The following is a 14,449-nucleotide window of genomic DNA, read 5'->3' on the forward strand; positions in this document are numbered from 1 at the left end:
GGAATCGAGAAAACAAGGACATGGGTTTAAGGTAAGGGGGGAAAGATTTAATAAGAAACTGAGAGGTAACCTTTTCACATCACGGGTGGTGGGTATATGGAATGAGAGGAAGGCCAGAGCAGGTAATTGAGTTAGGTACTATCATAACATTTTATAGACATTTGGACAGGTACATAGATCGGACAGGTTTAGGGGGATATGGGCCAAATGTAGACAGTTGGACTAGTGTAGATGGGGTATGTTGGTTGGCAGGGGCAAGTTGGGCCAAAGGGCCTGTGTTACGGTATGACCCGAAAACTTTACGACTATCAATCTGAATCCTATATTTTCTTTAATCTCTCACCATAAAACTCTCATCCTCTCCTTTACCTCCTCTCGTTGGACCATATTTTCCCATATTCCTCAATCCCTTTGCTTAGTTTCCAGTCCCACCTTCTTCCGATTCATCATATCCTTTAATCCCTTTTGATGAGTCTCAGTCTCACTTTTATAACTCCCAATAAAGCCCTCATTTTGAGATAAATTTCATACCCCCCCATCATCCTCCAGTTTCTTGTGCAGCAAAGTTCTTTGTTCTCATTAGAGCCTGCATTCTTAACTTTCCTTGCAATAACACTTTCTCTCTGGTGTTTAACTCCACAGCCAGAGTGAACAATTTGCTTTCATTAGCTTGATAAATCCTCTTTATTATCCTAAAAACATCAAATCCTGAAATATATTATAAACACTTTGCCATCTGTTTGCAAGAGAAAATGGAATTTCTGAAGTAATAAGCATGTGTACAGTATTACCAAAATATAATTTCAAGTCTCTGATTTGCACCACTGGAATCATGACTTATTTTAGCAATGTTGTGTTAGTATTTGTTTATATTATAACATATATCGAGGTACAATGAAAAAACCTCTGTTAAACTAAAGAAAAGTGATGCAAATTTACAAAATATTATAAAATAAATAGGGTGGCACAGAACGCATAGGGTGGCACGGTGGCGCAGCGGTAGAGTTGCTGCCTTACAGTGCCAGAGACCCGTGCTCGATCGTGACTATGGGTGCTGTCTGTACAGAGTTTGTACATTCTCCATGTGACCTGCGTGGGTTTTCTTCGGGTGCTCTGGTTTCCTCCCACACTCCAAACATGTGCAGGTTTGGAGATTCATTAGCTTCGGTAAAATTGTAGTGTGTGTAGGATAGTGCAAATGTGCAGGGATTGCTGGTCGGCGCGGACTAGGTGGGCCGAGGGCCCTGTTTCTGCGCTGTATCTCTAAAGTCTAAAGCCTAAAGTCCCTATTTCTGTTTGTGTTATTTAAATATTACTCACTGCATAGTAGTGTAAGAAAATAACTGCAGATGCTGGTACAAATCGAAAGTATTTATTTCACAAAATGCTGTAGTAACTCAGCAGGTCAGGCAGCATCTCAGGAGAGAAGGAATGGGTGATATTATCACTGCACAGTGATAATCACGATGTGTTAATCTTAATGCCAGTGTATATATATTTTTAAACAATGGAATTAGCTGCCGATCATCTCAAGATGGTGCAGGCAGTTCTGCTAAAATACACATTTTCATAATGCATATTGAAAATAACGATTAAGTTTGGTTTAGTTTGGAGAGACAGCGTGGAAACAGCCCCTTCGGCCCATCCAGTCCACACCGAACTGCAGATGTTGGTTTACAAAAGAAGACAAAAAAATGCTGGAGTAACTCAGTGGGTAAGGCAGCATCTCTGGAGAAGATGGAGAGGTGACAATTCGGGTCGAGGCCCTTCTTCTGAAGCAGTCACTATCCATGTTCTCCTGAGATGCTGCCTGACCCATTGAGCTACTACAACAGTTTGTGTCTTCTTTGCCACACAAGTATAAGGCTTTGACACGTTTTCCACATTTTTGAATGTTCAGAATATGCTAGTTATCTCTTAATCTTCCGTAACGAAGACGAATATGAAACTGATTGGAGCATTGTATCTTTCCAATCTTGATTGTAATCATGAATAGTCTTTCAGCTGACTGGATTGCACGCAACAAAAATGCTTTACACTGTACATCGGTACACGTGACAATAGCAAACTCAACTAAACTAAACTATCTTGCTTCTGCATTGTTTAGCTTTAACTTTTTAAACATTGGTGCAATATCGATAATGACTCTGAAGCATTTTGCAGTTGAGATGAATTATTCTTTGCGCTTAGGGTTTAATAGTTTCTATGGTGTGAATATTTTAGGTTTAATTGGGCTGGTCTAGTTCTAAATTGCCTGTAGAATCACGATTATCGGAGATGTGAAAGGTCAGCTGTTTATTTGGGAAATTTATTGGTATCACTTTCAAATGTACCAGATGACTTTGTTCCTTAGAGCAAGTAGCTGAGGTATAAGATATTAAAGATAGCTTTTAGCATGGCACGGTGGCACAGTGGTAGAGTTGTTGCCTCACAGTACCAGAGACCCGGATTTGATCCTGACTCCAGGTACTGTCCATACAGAGTTTGTACATTCTCCCCGTGACCTGCGTGGGTTTTCTCCAGGTGCTCTGGTTTCCTCCCACACTCAAAACATGTAAAGGTTAGTAGGTTAATTGGGTTGGTAAAATTATAAATTGTCCCTGGCGCGTGTAGGATCGTGTTAGTGTTCATGGATCGCTGGTCAGCACGGTCTCGGTGGGCTGAAGGGCCTGTTTCTGAGCTGTATCTCTAAACTAAACTAAATATACTGTGATGGTATGTGGTAAATGTACTGAGATGGTTGTGTAGGTTGTCTACATTTGGAGGAATGATAGTTGTGATCCATCTCTAAACTAAACTAGATTAAAATCCTTTCTCTTTTTACAACAATGATTTTGGCTCTGATGACGGTGGTTTTATTTTCCAGCTGTTTCATGCGGTCACCCTGGAGTCCCAGTCAACGGCCAGCTTTTGGGAGACAAGTTTGCCCTTGGGTCCGTAGTACGCTACTCCTGTGGTGGGTCTCGAAGTGTGATTGGAAATAACACTCGCGTGTGCCAGGAGGAAGGCCGTTGGAGTGGTTCTGTCCCCCATTGTTCAGGTACCGTACAATCTATTCCACAGCATCTGCAGCCGATCAACAACCTTGTCTCTGATGAAGTGTATTGGAATGTATTCATGTTCATTATTGATAGGAGCAGAATTAGGCCATTCCACCATTCAATCATGGCTGATCTATCTTTCCCTCTCAACCCCATTCTCCTGCCTTCTCCCCGTAACCCTGACACCCACACTAATCAAGAATCTTTCAATCTCTGCCTTAAAAATATCCATTGACTTGGCCTCCACCACCCTCTGGCTAAAGACATTTCTCCTCATCTCCTTTCTAAAGGTACGTTCTTTTATTCTGAGGCTATGGCCACTGGTCCTAGACTCTCCCACTGGTGGAAACATCATCCCTATATCCATGATTCAGGCCTTTCAATTCCTTTGAACTCTTGTTTAGAACTAGGGTTGCCAACATTCTCACTCCCAAATAAGGGACAAAAGGTGACGTCACCGCCCGCCCCTCACCTGACCTTACCCAGCCAGTGGCCACGTGCTCCCACTCCACCAATGGCGGCCGCCTGGGCAGGAAGGCGGGCTGCTACGCAACCTCCATTAGGTGAACGCACTCGGCCCCGCTCCCCGAACACACTCCATTAGCCTACGCTGTCTGGGCCTACAGCGGCCCAGGGGCCTACAGTGTCCGGGCCTACAGTGTGTGGGCCTGCAGCACCCCCCGGGCCTAATACGGGACAAGGGCGTTCCCGTACGGGACAAACCGATTTAGCCCAAAATACAGGATGTCCCAGCTAATACGGGACAGTTGTCAACCCTATTTGGAACCCAGCTCAGATTGATGGAATAAAGCTGGTCTATTGCCAAATTGAAGGTTTAGTTTGGAGATACAGTGTGGAATCAGGCCCCTTTGGCCTGTGCTGCCTTCCCGTCCGATTGCAGCCCCAATTGCTCCCCGCTTGCGATTCCTCCCCAGCCAGCCCTCCTGTCACCACTGGCCCACACAGCTTCCTCAGCCACTTCCAGGCTGTCAACTCACTCGGATTCCAGGCTCAGTTCTGGACCGAGAATCTGAAGAAGGCTTTCGACCTAAAACATCCAGAGATGCTGCCTGGCCTACTGTTCCTCTGGCACTTTGTGTCCTTTCATGTATTAACCAGCAACTGCAGTGGTTTGTCTCTATTACTTCACCTGTGATAATACCTTACACGGTTATAGTGGATAATCGGCAATGATGGACTCCATTCCACCCCCATATGGTCTGTTATACTGAGTGTTTACTGCACAATGAAGTCCAGTATTAAATGTTCATATTTATTTGTGGTCCTTCATCAATTGCCTTAATTCCAATTGTAGACTTTAATTGCTCTCTATGCAAAATACTTAATACGCAATGAAACTGTTTAATTTCTGATTTGCTGTCCTTTGGGTTTTCAACGTGATTGTCTCATTTGATGATATCACAGTCATTGAAATGCACAGACACCCTGTGGGAGGCATCTGATTGATCATAACATCGGAAACAGGGAAATCTGCACGCAAAACCTTTGTAGGCCTGATCTGTGGCAAAAGGTATTCCTTTGCCAGTGACATGCAAATAAAATGCAATCTCTGGAAAGACACAAAGTGCTGGAGTTACTCAACGGGTCAGGCAGCATACATGGAGAATGTGGATAGTTGACGTTTCGGGTCGGAACACCTTCAGACTGAAGAAGGGTCCCGACCTGAAATATCACCTATCCATGTTCTCCAGAGATGTTGCCTGAACCACTGAGTTACTGCAGCATTTTGTGTCTATCCACTTGTTATGCTCAAGACTGTCTCGTATGTGGCATGTAGTTTATACCAGGACAGTCATCAGTCTCAACAAGAATGTTCCAAGTTTAGATATACCTGGCTCAGGTATCATCTGCAGGAATCTGAGATTGTATTTTGTAGAAAGAAGGAACTGCAGATGCTGGTTTACCAAGGAGGAAGGGTCTCGACCTGAAACGTTACCCATTCCTTCTCTCCAGAGATGCTGCCTGACACGCTGAGTTGCACCAGCATTTTGTGTCTACCTTCGATGTAAACCAGCACCTGCAGTTCATTCCTACACATAACCCGTGGTATTGTTTTGCTAAAAAGAAAATCAACGGAGCCAACATTATTCCTGTAGGTTTTGCCTGCATGGAGGAGATAATGATGGGAACTAATGACTGCTGCCGGGAAGCAGAAATCACCAGTCCCTTGGCAATTCAAAGAGAAAGGTTGTGGGGAATTGCTAGTCAGCACGTTGCCTGACGAGTGATCGTGCTGCCTAGTTGTATTGGACCTTCATCAGGAAAGTCCTCACACCACACTCTCCCAGTGATTCAGGGGCTTGTCTTGACTCTGAAGCCTCATCACTGATGTTCTGAACGACTGTAGCTGTGACTCTGAGCCACTGGACAGCTGTTAAGACAATTAAAAACAATTGACTGTGATGGGTATTAACGAGGGAATTTTACACTGCGCGCTCGTTTCCAAAGTTTTAAGAAACTTGATGTGATCGAGACTATTAAGACAATAATTAAAACAATTGTGCAGGAGGGCGGCCCGGTGGCGCAGCGGTAGAGTTGCTGCCTCACAGCGCCAGAGACCTGGGTTCGATCCTGACCATGGGTGCTGTCAGTACAGAGTTTGTACGTTCTCCCTGTGACCACGTGGGCTTACTTTGGGTGCACTGGTTTCTCCCCACACTCCAAAGACGTGCACGTTTGTAGGTTGATGGCTTTCTATAAATTGTCCTTGATGTGTAAGATAGAGCTTGTGTACAGGGTGATAGCAGCTCGGCGCAGACGCTTTGGGCCGAAGGGCCTGTTTCCAGGCTGTATCTCTAGAGTCTGGGTTAAAGTCTAAACAGCAAAGAAATAACAAACACTAGGTAGGAGCTTTACATAAAGCACATTAAACAAGGAAATGAATTTGACAATTTGAGACAGTGATGTCAACTTATCTTCCATTGCAGTTCTTTCAATTTGGCTTTCAATTAAGAATGAATTTTTTTTAATGAACTGTAAGCTTAAGTATTCTTATGTTTCAGGAGTTCGGCACAATACAACATTTAAAAACCATTTGGACAGGTGCATGGACAGGATTTATATCGAAGGGTATAAATCAAATATGGGCAAATGGGGCCAGCTTTAATGGGCTTCCCAGATAGACACAAAATGCTGGAGTAACTCAGTGGGTCAGGCAGCATCAGTGTAGAAAAGAAATTGGTGACGTTTCGGGTCAAGACCCTTCTTCAGACTTGGACATCTTGTTTGGCATGTTGGACCAAAGGAGCATGATTCTGTGTGGTATGGCTCCAATGACTCCAGGAGTCATTGGAATTATTTTCTTTTACATTTCACATCCACTGTATTATCATTTTAATAGTTCATACAAAAGAATGCATTCTGTAAAAGGAGAGAATCATTCAGTGATCAAAATTTAACAATGCTAAATACTAAATTACACCATCATTATCTTTTTCTTTCGGAACAGATGTTGACTAAAATTGTCAGCCTTGCGGCATCACATTGGGTGCTTAGTATCATTACCAACTTGCACTGCCTTGGGCTGGCTTACGGTTCTTACAATAATGTGCACTGTGGCTCGATTAGATGCTGGAAGTCCTTCTGTGCAAATCCTTTCAGAAACCCCTTGGATAAGGTGCCGCACATGAAGCTGTAAAACAAAATGGGAGCCCATGGTATTAGAGGGAATATACGCTGAAAATAACACACCAATAATGCAGGAGAGTGAAATGAAAAAGACTGAGAAACAAAACAAACTACACCCCCCCCCCCCCTCCCCCTTTGTTCTTGATGGTCCCTCCTCGCTCCCGGTCCCTCCTCGCCCTCGGGATCCCTCCTCGCTCTCCAGTCCCCCCTCGCTCTCCAGTCCCCCCTCGCTCTCTGTCCCCCCTCGCTCTCATTCCCCCCTCGCTCTCTGTCCCCCCTCGCTCTCGGTCCCCCCTCGCTCTCTGTCCCCCCTCGCTCTCCAGTCCCCCCTCGCTCTCTGTCCCCCCTCGCTCTCTGTCCCCCCTCGCTCTCGATCCCCCCTCGCTCTCGGTCCCCCCTCGCTCCCGGTCCCCCCTCGCTCTCTGTCCCTCCTCGCTCTCTGTCCCCCCTCGCTCTCTGTCCCCCCTCGCTCTCTGTCCCCCCTCGCTCCCGGTCCCCCCTCGCTCCCGGTCCCCCCTCGCTCTCTGTCCCTCCTCGCTCTCGGTCCCCCCTCGCTCTCTGTCCCCCCTCACTCCCGGTCCCCCCTCGCTCCCGGTCCCCCCTCGCTCTCTGTCCCTCCTCGCTCTCGGTCCCCCCTCGCTCTCTGTCCCCGCTCGCTCTCTGTCCCCCCTCGCTCCCGGTCCCCCCTCGCTCCCTGTCCCCCCTCGCTCTCTGTCCCCCCTCACTCTCTGTCCCCCCTCACTCTCTGTCCCCCCTCGCTCTCTGTCCCCCCTCGCTCCCGGTCCCCCCTCGCTCCCGGTCACCCCTCGCTCTCTGTCCCCCCTCGCTCTCTGTCCCCCCTCGCTCTCGGTCCCCCCCTCGCTCCCGGTCCCCCCTCGCTCTCTGTCCCCCCTCGCTCCCGGTCCCCCCTCGCTCTCTGCCCCCCTCGCTCTCGGTCCCCCCTCGCTCTCTGTCCCTCCTCGCTCTCGGTCCCCCCTCGCTCTCTGTCCCCCCTCGCTCTCTGTCCCCGCTCGCTCTCTGTCCCCCCTCGCTCCCGGTCCCCCCTCGCTCCCGGTCCCCCCTCGCTCTCTGTCCCTCCTCGCTCTCGGTCCCCCCTCGCTCTCTGTCCCCCCTCGCTCTCTGTCCCCCCTCGCTCCCGGTCCCCCCTCGCTCCCTGTCCCCCCTCGCTCTCTGTCCCCCCTCACTCTCTGTCCCCCCTCGCTCTCTGTCCCCCCTCGCTCCCGGTCCCCCCTCGCTCCCGGTCCCCCCTCGCTCTCTGTCCCCCCTCGCTCTCTGTCCCCCCTCGCTCTCTGTCCCCCCTCGCTCTCTGTCCCTCCTCGCTCTAGGTCCCCCCTCGCTCTCTGTCCCCCCTCGCTCTCGGTCCCCCCTCGCTCTCTGTCCCCCCTCGCTCCCGGTCCCCCCTCGCTCTCTGTCCCCCCTCGCTCTCGGTCCCCCCTCGCTCTCTGTCCCTCCTCGCTCTCGGTCCCCCCTCGCTCTCTGTCCCCCCTCGCTCTCTGTCCCCCCTCGCTCTCTGTCCCCGCTCGCTCTCTGTCCCCCCTCGCTCCCGGTCCCCCCTCGCTCCCGGTCCCCCCTCGCTCTCTGTCCCCCCTCGCTCTCTGTCCCCCCTCACTCCCGGTCCCCCCTCGCTCCCGGTCCCCCCTCGCTCTCTGTCCCCCCTCGCTCTCTGTCCCTCCTCGCTCTCGGTCCCCCCTCGCTCTCTGTCCCCCCTCGCTCTCTGTCCCCCCTCGCTCCCGGTCCCCCCTCGCTCCCTGTCCCCCCTCGCTCTCTGTCCCCCCTCACTCTCTGTCCCCCCTCGCTCTCTGTCCCCCCTCGCTCCCGGTCCCCCCTCGCTCCCGGTCCCCCCTCGCTCTCTGTCCCCCCTCGCTCTCTGTCCCCCCTCGCTCCCGGTCCCCCCTCGCTCCCGGTCCCCCCTCGCTCTCTGTCCCCCCTCGCTCCCGGTCCCCCCTCGCTCTCTGTCCCCCCTCGCTCTCGGTCCCCCCTCGCTCTCTGTCCCTCCTCGCTCTCGGTCCCCCCTCGCTCTCTGTCCCCCCTCGCTCTCTGTCCCCGCTCGCTCTCTGTCCCCCCTCGCTCCCGGTCCCCCCTCGCTCCCTGTCCCCCCTCGCTCTCTGTCCCCCCTCGCTCTCTGTCCCCCCTCGCTCTCTGTCCCCCCTCGCTCCCGGTCCCCCCTCGCTCCCGGTCCCCCCTCGCTCTCTGTCCCCCCTCGCTCTCTGTCCCCCCTCGCTCTCTGTCCCCCCTCGCTCTCTGTCCCCCCTCGCTCTCGGTCCCCCCCTCGCTCCCGGTCCCCCCTCGCTCTCTGTCCCCCCTCGCTCTCTGTCCCCCCTCGCTCCCGGTCCCCCCTCGCTCTCTGTCCCCCCTCGCTCTCGGTCCCCCCTCGCTCTCTGTCCCTCCTCGCTCTCGGTCCCCCCTCGCTCCCGGTCCCCCCTCGCTCTCTGTCCCCCCTCGCTCTCTGTCCCCCCTCGCTCTCTGTCCCCCCTCGCTCCCGGTCCCCCCTCGCTCCCGGTCCCCCCTCGCTCGCTGTCCCCCCTCGCTCTCTGTCCCCCCTCGCTCTCTGTCCCCCCTCGCTCTCTGTCCCCCCAAGCTCTCGGTCCCCCCTCGCTCCCGGTCCCCCCTCGCTCTCTGTCCCCCCTCGCTCCCGGTCCCCCCTCGCTCTCTGTCCCTCCTCGCTCTCGGTCCCCCCTCGCTCTCTGTCCCCCCTCGCTCTCTGTCCCCCCTCGCTCCAGGTCCCCCCTCGCTCTCTGTCCCCCCTCGCTCTCGGTCCCCCCTCGCTCTCTGTCCCCCCTCGCTCTCTGTCCCTCCTTGCTCTCTGTCCCCCCTCGCTCCCGGTCCCCCCTCGCTCTCTGTCCCCCCTCGCTCCCGGTCCCCCCTCGCTCCCGGTCCCCCCTCGCTCTCTGTCCCTCCTCGCTCTCGGTCCCTCCTTCCTCTCGGGTCCCTCCTTCCTCTTGGGTCCCTCCTCGCTCTCGGTCCCTCTTCGCTCTTGGTAGCATGGATCCCGTCGATACCGATAGCTTGGGGCCGTGATCAGAGACCACAGTGGGCACGCCGAGCCTACCAGCGGGTCCTCCATCCTCCGCCCTCGACGGCCGATCCTCGGTCCGCGGTGGCGAGCTGGGCCTGCTTGCCGGAGCACAACCAGTAACGCTGCTTCCAAACCTAACAATCGTGTCTTTCTCCACATCCTCACGTGGTTAGCACCAGCACTGCTGCTGCTTTGTGGCCACGTCGCACACCTCATGTCTTGTGCTCAGCCATAACACAGTAGGCCAAAGGCCCTGTACCCTTGTTGCATGATGTTACGATCCTATGAACAAACACACCATTCACAATGCCTGGTATGCCTCTCGTATGCACACCACTTGCACCTGTGCAGGACTAGGCAGCATGCAGTCAAAGGTAGATGGAGCCAGTGGAGAGGCAGATAAGGAGGAAGGTTCACTCAAGTTGTAAAATTTGTTGTCTGCCCAGTTACAGTGGCTCACAGGTAGAGTAGCTGCCTTACTGCCCGAAGAGACCCAGGTTCGATCCTGACTATGGGTGCTGTCAGTACGGAGTTTGTATGTTCTCCCCGTGACCACACGGATTTTCTCCAGGTGCTTTGGTTTCCTCCCACACTCCAAAGATGTACAAGTTTGTAGGTTAATTGGCTTCAGTAAAGATTGTAAATTGTCTCTGGTGTGTTGGATAATGTTAGTGTATTGCTGGTCGGCGTGGAATCAGTGGGCCAAAAAGCCTGTTTCCATGCTGTATCTCTAAACTAAACTAAACTAAACTACTTGGATGTGGGCAGGACTAGGCATCATGCAATCAGAGGTAGATGGAGCCAGGGCCGTGGGAGAAGGAGAATGCTTTTCAAGTTGTGAATTCAGTTGACAGGACAGCGCTTGTCATAACGTGATGGACTGCTCCTTGATCGTAGACCAAAATCTGTTAATGATCAGAGTATTTGCACAGCTAATCCTCTTCCCTTATCTTGCAGTCTCTTCCAGTTGAGAAGATGTAGAGAGTGGAGGCTTTCATTTCACTGCATTACAGTTCTCCCTTTCAGATAGCCAAGAGCAGCCACAATAGGTAGTGAACAGTTGTGTACCAAGACACCAATTCAGATACAGTAGCTTCGATTCTGAAGTGTCCTGACCCAAAACATCACCCATCCTTTTTGTTCAGAGATGCTGCCTTACCCGCTGAGTTACTCCAGCATTTTGTGTCTATCTTCTGTAGCTTGGAGAATGGGATAGAGGTGGGAAGCAATGGTGGTCAGATGCAGGGAGCGAGTTGCATGGGTTTAGAGGTACAGTGTGGAAACAGGCCCGTCGGCCCACCGAGTCCACGCCGACCATCGATCGACTGCACACTAGTTCTATCTGACAGACTAGGGACAATTTATAGAATCCAATTAGCCTACAAACCCCCATGTCTTTGGGATGTGGGAGAAAACCGGAGCAACCGGAGAAAACCCATGCGGTCTCAGGGCGAAGGTACAAAGTCCGTACAGACAGCGCCCGTAGTCAGAATCGACCCCAGGTCTCTGGCGCTGTGAGGCAGCAACTCTACCACTGTACCAATGTGTTATACTATCAAGGGACAGGGAGAACATAGCTCATTTTGACTCCTGTGTTTTAATATGTTCCTTCATAGATCACAGATGATTAAAGTTATTCTATTATATCCTGAGATACTATCTTAATATATGAATAGAACCCATGCTTATATTGTAGATATTGCATGTTGCCTGCTTAATTCAGGCTGAAATCAGTTCTTAAAGCAAAATATTGATTGGCAAATGTAATTATGAATGAATTAATGAATGGATAAGTCTATTGGCCAAGTATGTGCATATCCAAGGAATGTGCCTTGGTGCTCCGCTCACAAATGACAACACAAACATACAGTTAACAATTAAGAATAAAGCATAAACACATCAAAACAATAAGCAGACATTTTAATTTATTCACAAAATGCTGGAGTAACTCAGCAGGTCAGGCAGCATCTCGGGAGAGAAGGAATGGGTGACGTTTCGGGTCGAGACCCTTCTTCAGACTGATGTCGGGGGTGGGACAAAGGAAGGATATAGGTGGAGACAGGAAGATAGAGGGAGATCTGGGACGGAGGAGGGGAAGGGAGGGACAGAGGAGCTATCTGAAGTTGGAGAAGTCGACGTTCATACCACCGGGCTGCAAACTGCCCAGGCGAAATATGAGGTGCTGCTCCTCCAATTTCCGGCGGGCCTCACTATGGCACTGGAGGAGGCCCATGACAGAGAGGTCAGACTGGGAATGGGAGGGGGAGTTAAAGTGCTGGGCCACCGGGAGATCAGTTGCGTTAATGCGGACTGAGCGCAGGTGTTCAGCGAAGCGATCGCCGAGCCTGCGCTTGGTTTCGCCGATATAGATAAGTTGACATCTAGAGCAGCGGATGCAATAGATGAGGTTGGAGGAGGTGCAGGTGAACCTCTGTCTCACCTGGAAAGAATGTTTGGGTCCTTTGATGGAGTTGAGGGGGGAGGTAAAGGGACAGGTGTTGCATCTCGTGCGGTTGCAAGGGAAAGTGCCCGGGGTTAGGGTGGTTTGGGTAGGAAGGGTCGAGTGGACCAGGGAGTTGCGGAGGGAACGGTCTCCGCGGAACGCAGACATTTTCTGCAGACATTTTCTGCAGACATTTTATATGCTTTTCTAAAATAGGGAGGTTAGAGAAAAGTACTCTTTGTATCCTCATTTTATGGATGTGTAAACAACCTACCCTTTACTTTTCAAACAAAGACAATTTCATAATTTGGTATAATATCTCCATGAATATTTGCAGTGCCACCTGATAGGATCCCATGAAAGATATTGCGATAACGTCCCTAACGTTAATCTTTCCAAATACTAGGAAACCCCATATTGCAGCAACAGCTTCAACAAAGGCTGTTGTTCTGTTTAGTAAATAAAAGCGATATTAAAATTCCCATCTTCATTCTTGATTTTCTCCTGAATATATGTTTTGAGGAACTCCTAGGCTCAGGCTGGATGCAGGATTAATTCCTACCTTTTAAATTTACTTTAGTTCAGCTTAGTTTAGAGATACAGCGTGGAAACAGACCTTTCGGCCCATCGAGTCCACGCTGACCATCGATCGCCAGTCCACTAGTTCTATGTTATCCCAGTTTCTCATCCGAAATACTAGGTACAATTAACCAAAGCCAATTAACCTGCCAATCTGAACGACTTTGAGATGTGGGAGGAAACCGGAGCACCCAGAGAAAACCCATGCAGTCACGGGGAGAATGTACAACAGCACCCGTAGTCAGGATGGAACCCGCATCTCTGGGCTATGAGGCAGCGCCTCTGTATATGACTTTATACCTGGCGCCAGATCCAGTGCATCTGCTGGAGGGTGTGCTGCTGTTTCCTTGCATGCTCAACCATTCCATGAAGGTGTGACACCATGCACTCATACTTGGTTTACCAGAATGCAGTCTGGATTAGAAGATTGCCAAGAACAGCAACAAGAGTTTGCGAAACAATTATGTCCAAAGACACCGAATCAGACACTGCAGCTTAGTGAACGGGATAGAGGTGGGAAGCAATGGTGGTTAGATGCTGGGAGCAAGTTTGGCCCACCTACCTGTAGAGATTGAAAAAACTTGGACTGTTTTCTCTGGAGCGTTGGAAGTTGTGAAGTGACCTGATAGAAGAATATAAACGTCTGAGATGCATTGATAGGGTAGACCCTCAGATTATTTTTCTCAGGGTTGAAATGTTAAAGACTAGACTTTTAGACTTTTAGAGTTTAGAGATATAGTATGGAAACAGGCCCTTCTGCCTACCAATTCCACACTGATCATCAATTACCCCATACACTAGCACTATCCTGCACACTGGGAACAATTTACAGAAGCCAATTAACCTACAAACCTGTACATCTTTGGAGTGTGGGAGGGAACCAGAGCACCCGGAGAAAAATCACATGGTCACGGGGAGAACGTAGAAACTCCATGCAGATACCAACCTTAGTCAGGTTCGAACCCGGGTCTCTGGTGCTGTAAGGCAGCAACTCTACCCCTGTGCCATCCTGTCGACTAGAAGGCCTAGCTGTAAGGTCAGAGTTGGAAATTTTAAACTGAGGGCAGAGGGGTATCTGGAACCTGCTGCCAGGAATGGTGGTGGAATTAAATGCAATTGTGGTATTTAGGTTGGCATATGGAAATACAGGGTATGGTGGAATATGGATCATGTCCAGGCAGAGGAGATTAGATTAAATTGTCATCATGTTCGGCACAGAAATTGTGGGCCGAAGGGAAAGGTACTGTATTATTCCATGTGATATGTTCATATGACCAGCACCTCTCCTAGCAGCTACTTATTGAGGTACAGATTGCCTTATTGTAGCTCCAGCAATTGTGTGATCAGCACCTCAGTCAGTACATGCATCAGAGGAGACCACAGTGATGCTCATCATTCCAAGGGGTAGCCAGTGACCGGCCTTTTGCTGATGCTGCCGCCCATCAACAAACCGTGGAGACAGGTCCTCTTGTCATAAAGTCATACAGCGTGGAAACAGGCCCTTTGGCCCAACTTGCCCACACTGGCCAACATGCCCCAATTATTTGCAGGAAAGAACTGCAGATGCTGGTTTAAATTGAAGATAGACACAATTTAAGTAACATCAGTCTGATTAAGGGTACTGACAGTGTGTGGAGTTTGTACGTTCTCCCTGTGACCACGTGGGTTTCCTCCCACATTCCAAAGACGTGAAGGATTGTAGGTTAATTGGCTTCTGTAAAT

The 14,449-nt window shown here is 50.6% G+C and overlaps 1 protein-coding gene across 1 annotated transcript in view; it reads left to right on the forward strand.

Annotated features, from left to right (window-relative positions):
• The window catches only part of LOC144593406 (CUB and sushi domain-containing protein 1-like), a 1,892,487-nt gene that overhangs the window by 1,791,453 nt on the left and 86,585 nt on the right, over positions 1–14,449 (forward strand). Inside the window, exon 56 of the mRNA XM_078398909.1 lies at positions 2,867–3,040. Coding sequence (XP_078255035.1) covers positions 2,867–3,040 — 174 coding nt within the window. The remainder of the gene's footprint in view (positions 1–2,866; positions 3,041–14,449) is intronic.

The sequence above is a fragment of the Rhinoraja longicauda genome, chromosome 5 (genome assembly GCF_053455715.1).
Source record: "Rhinoraja longicauda isolate Sanriku21f chromosome 5, sRhiLon1.1, whole genome shotgun sequence".
Classification (NCBI taxonomy): domain Eukaryota; kingdom Metazoa; phylum Chordata; class Chondrichthyes; order Rajiformes; family Arhynchobatidae; genus Rhinoraja; species Rhinoraja longicauda.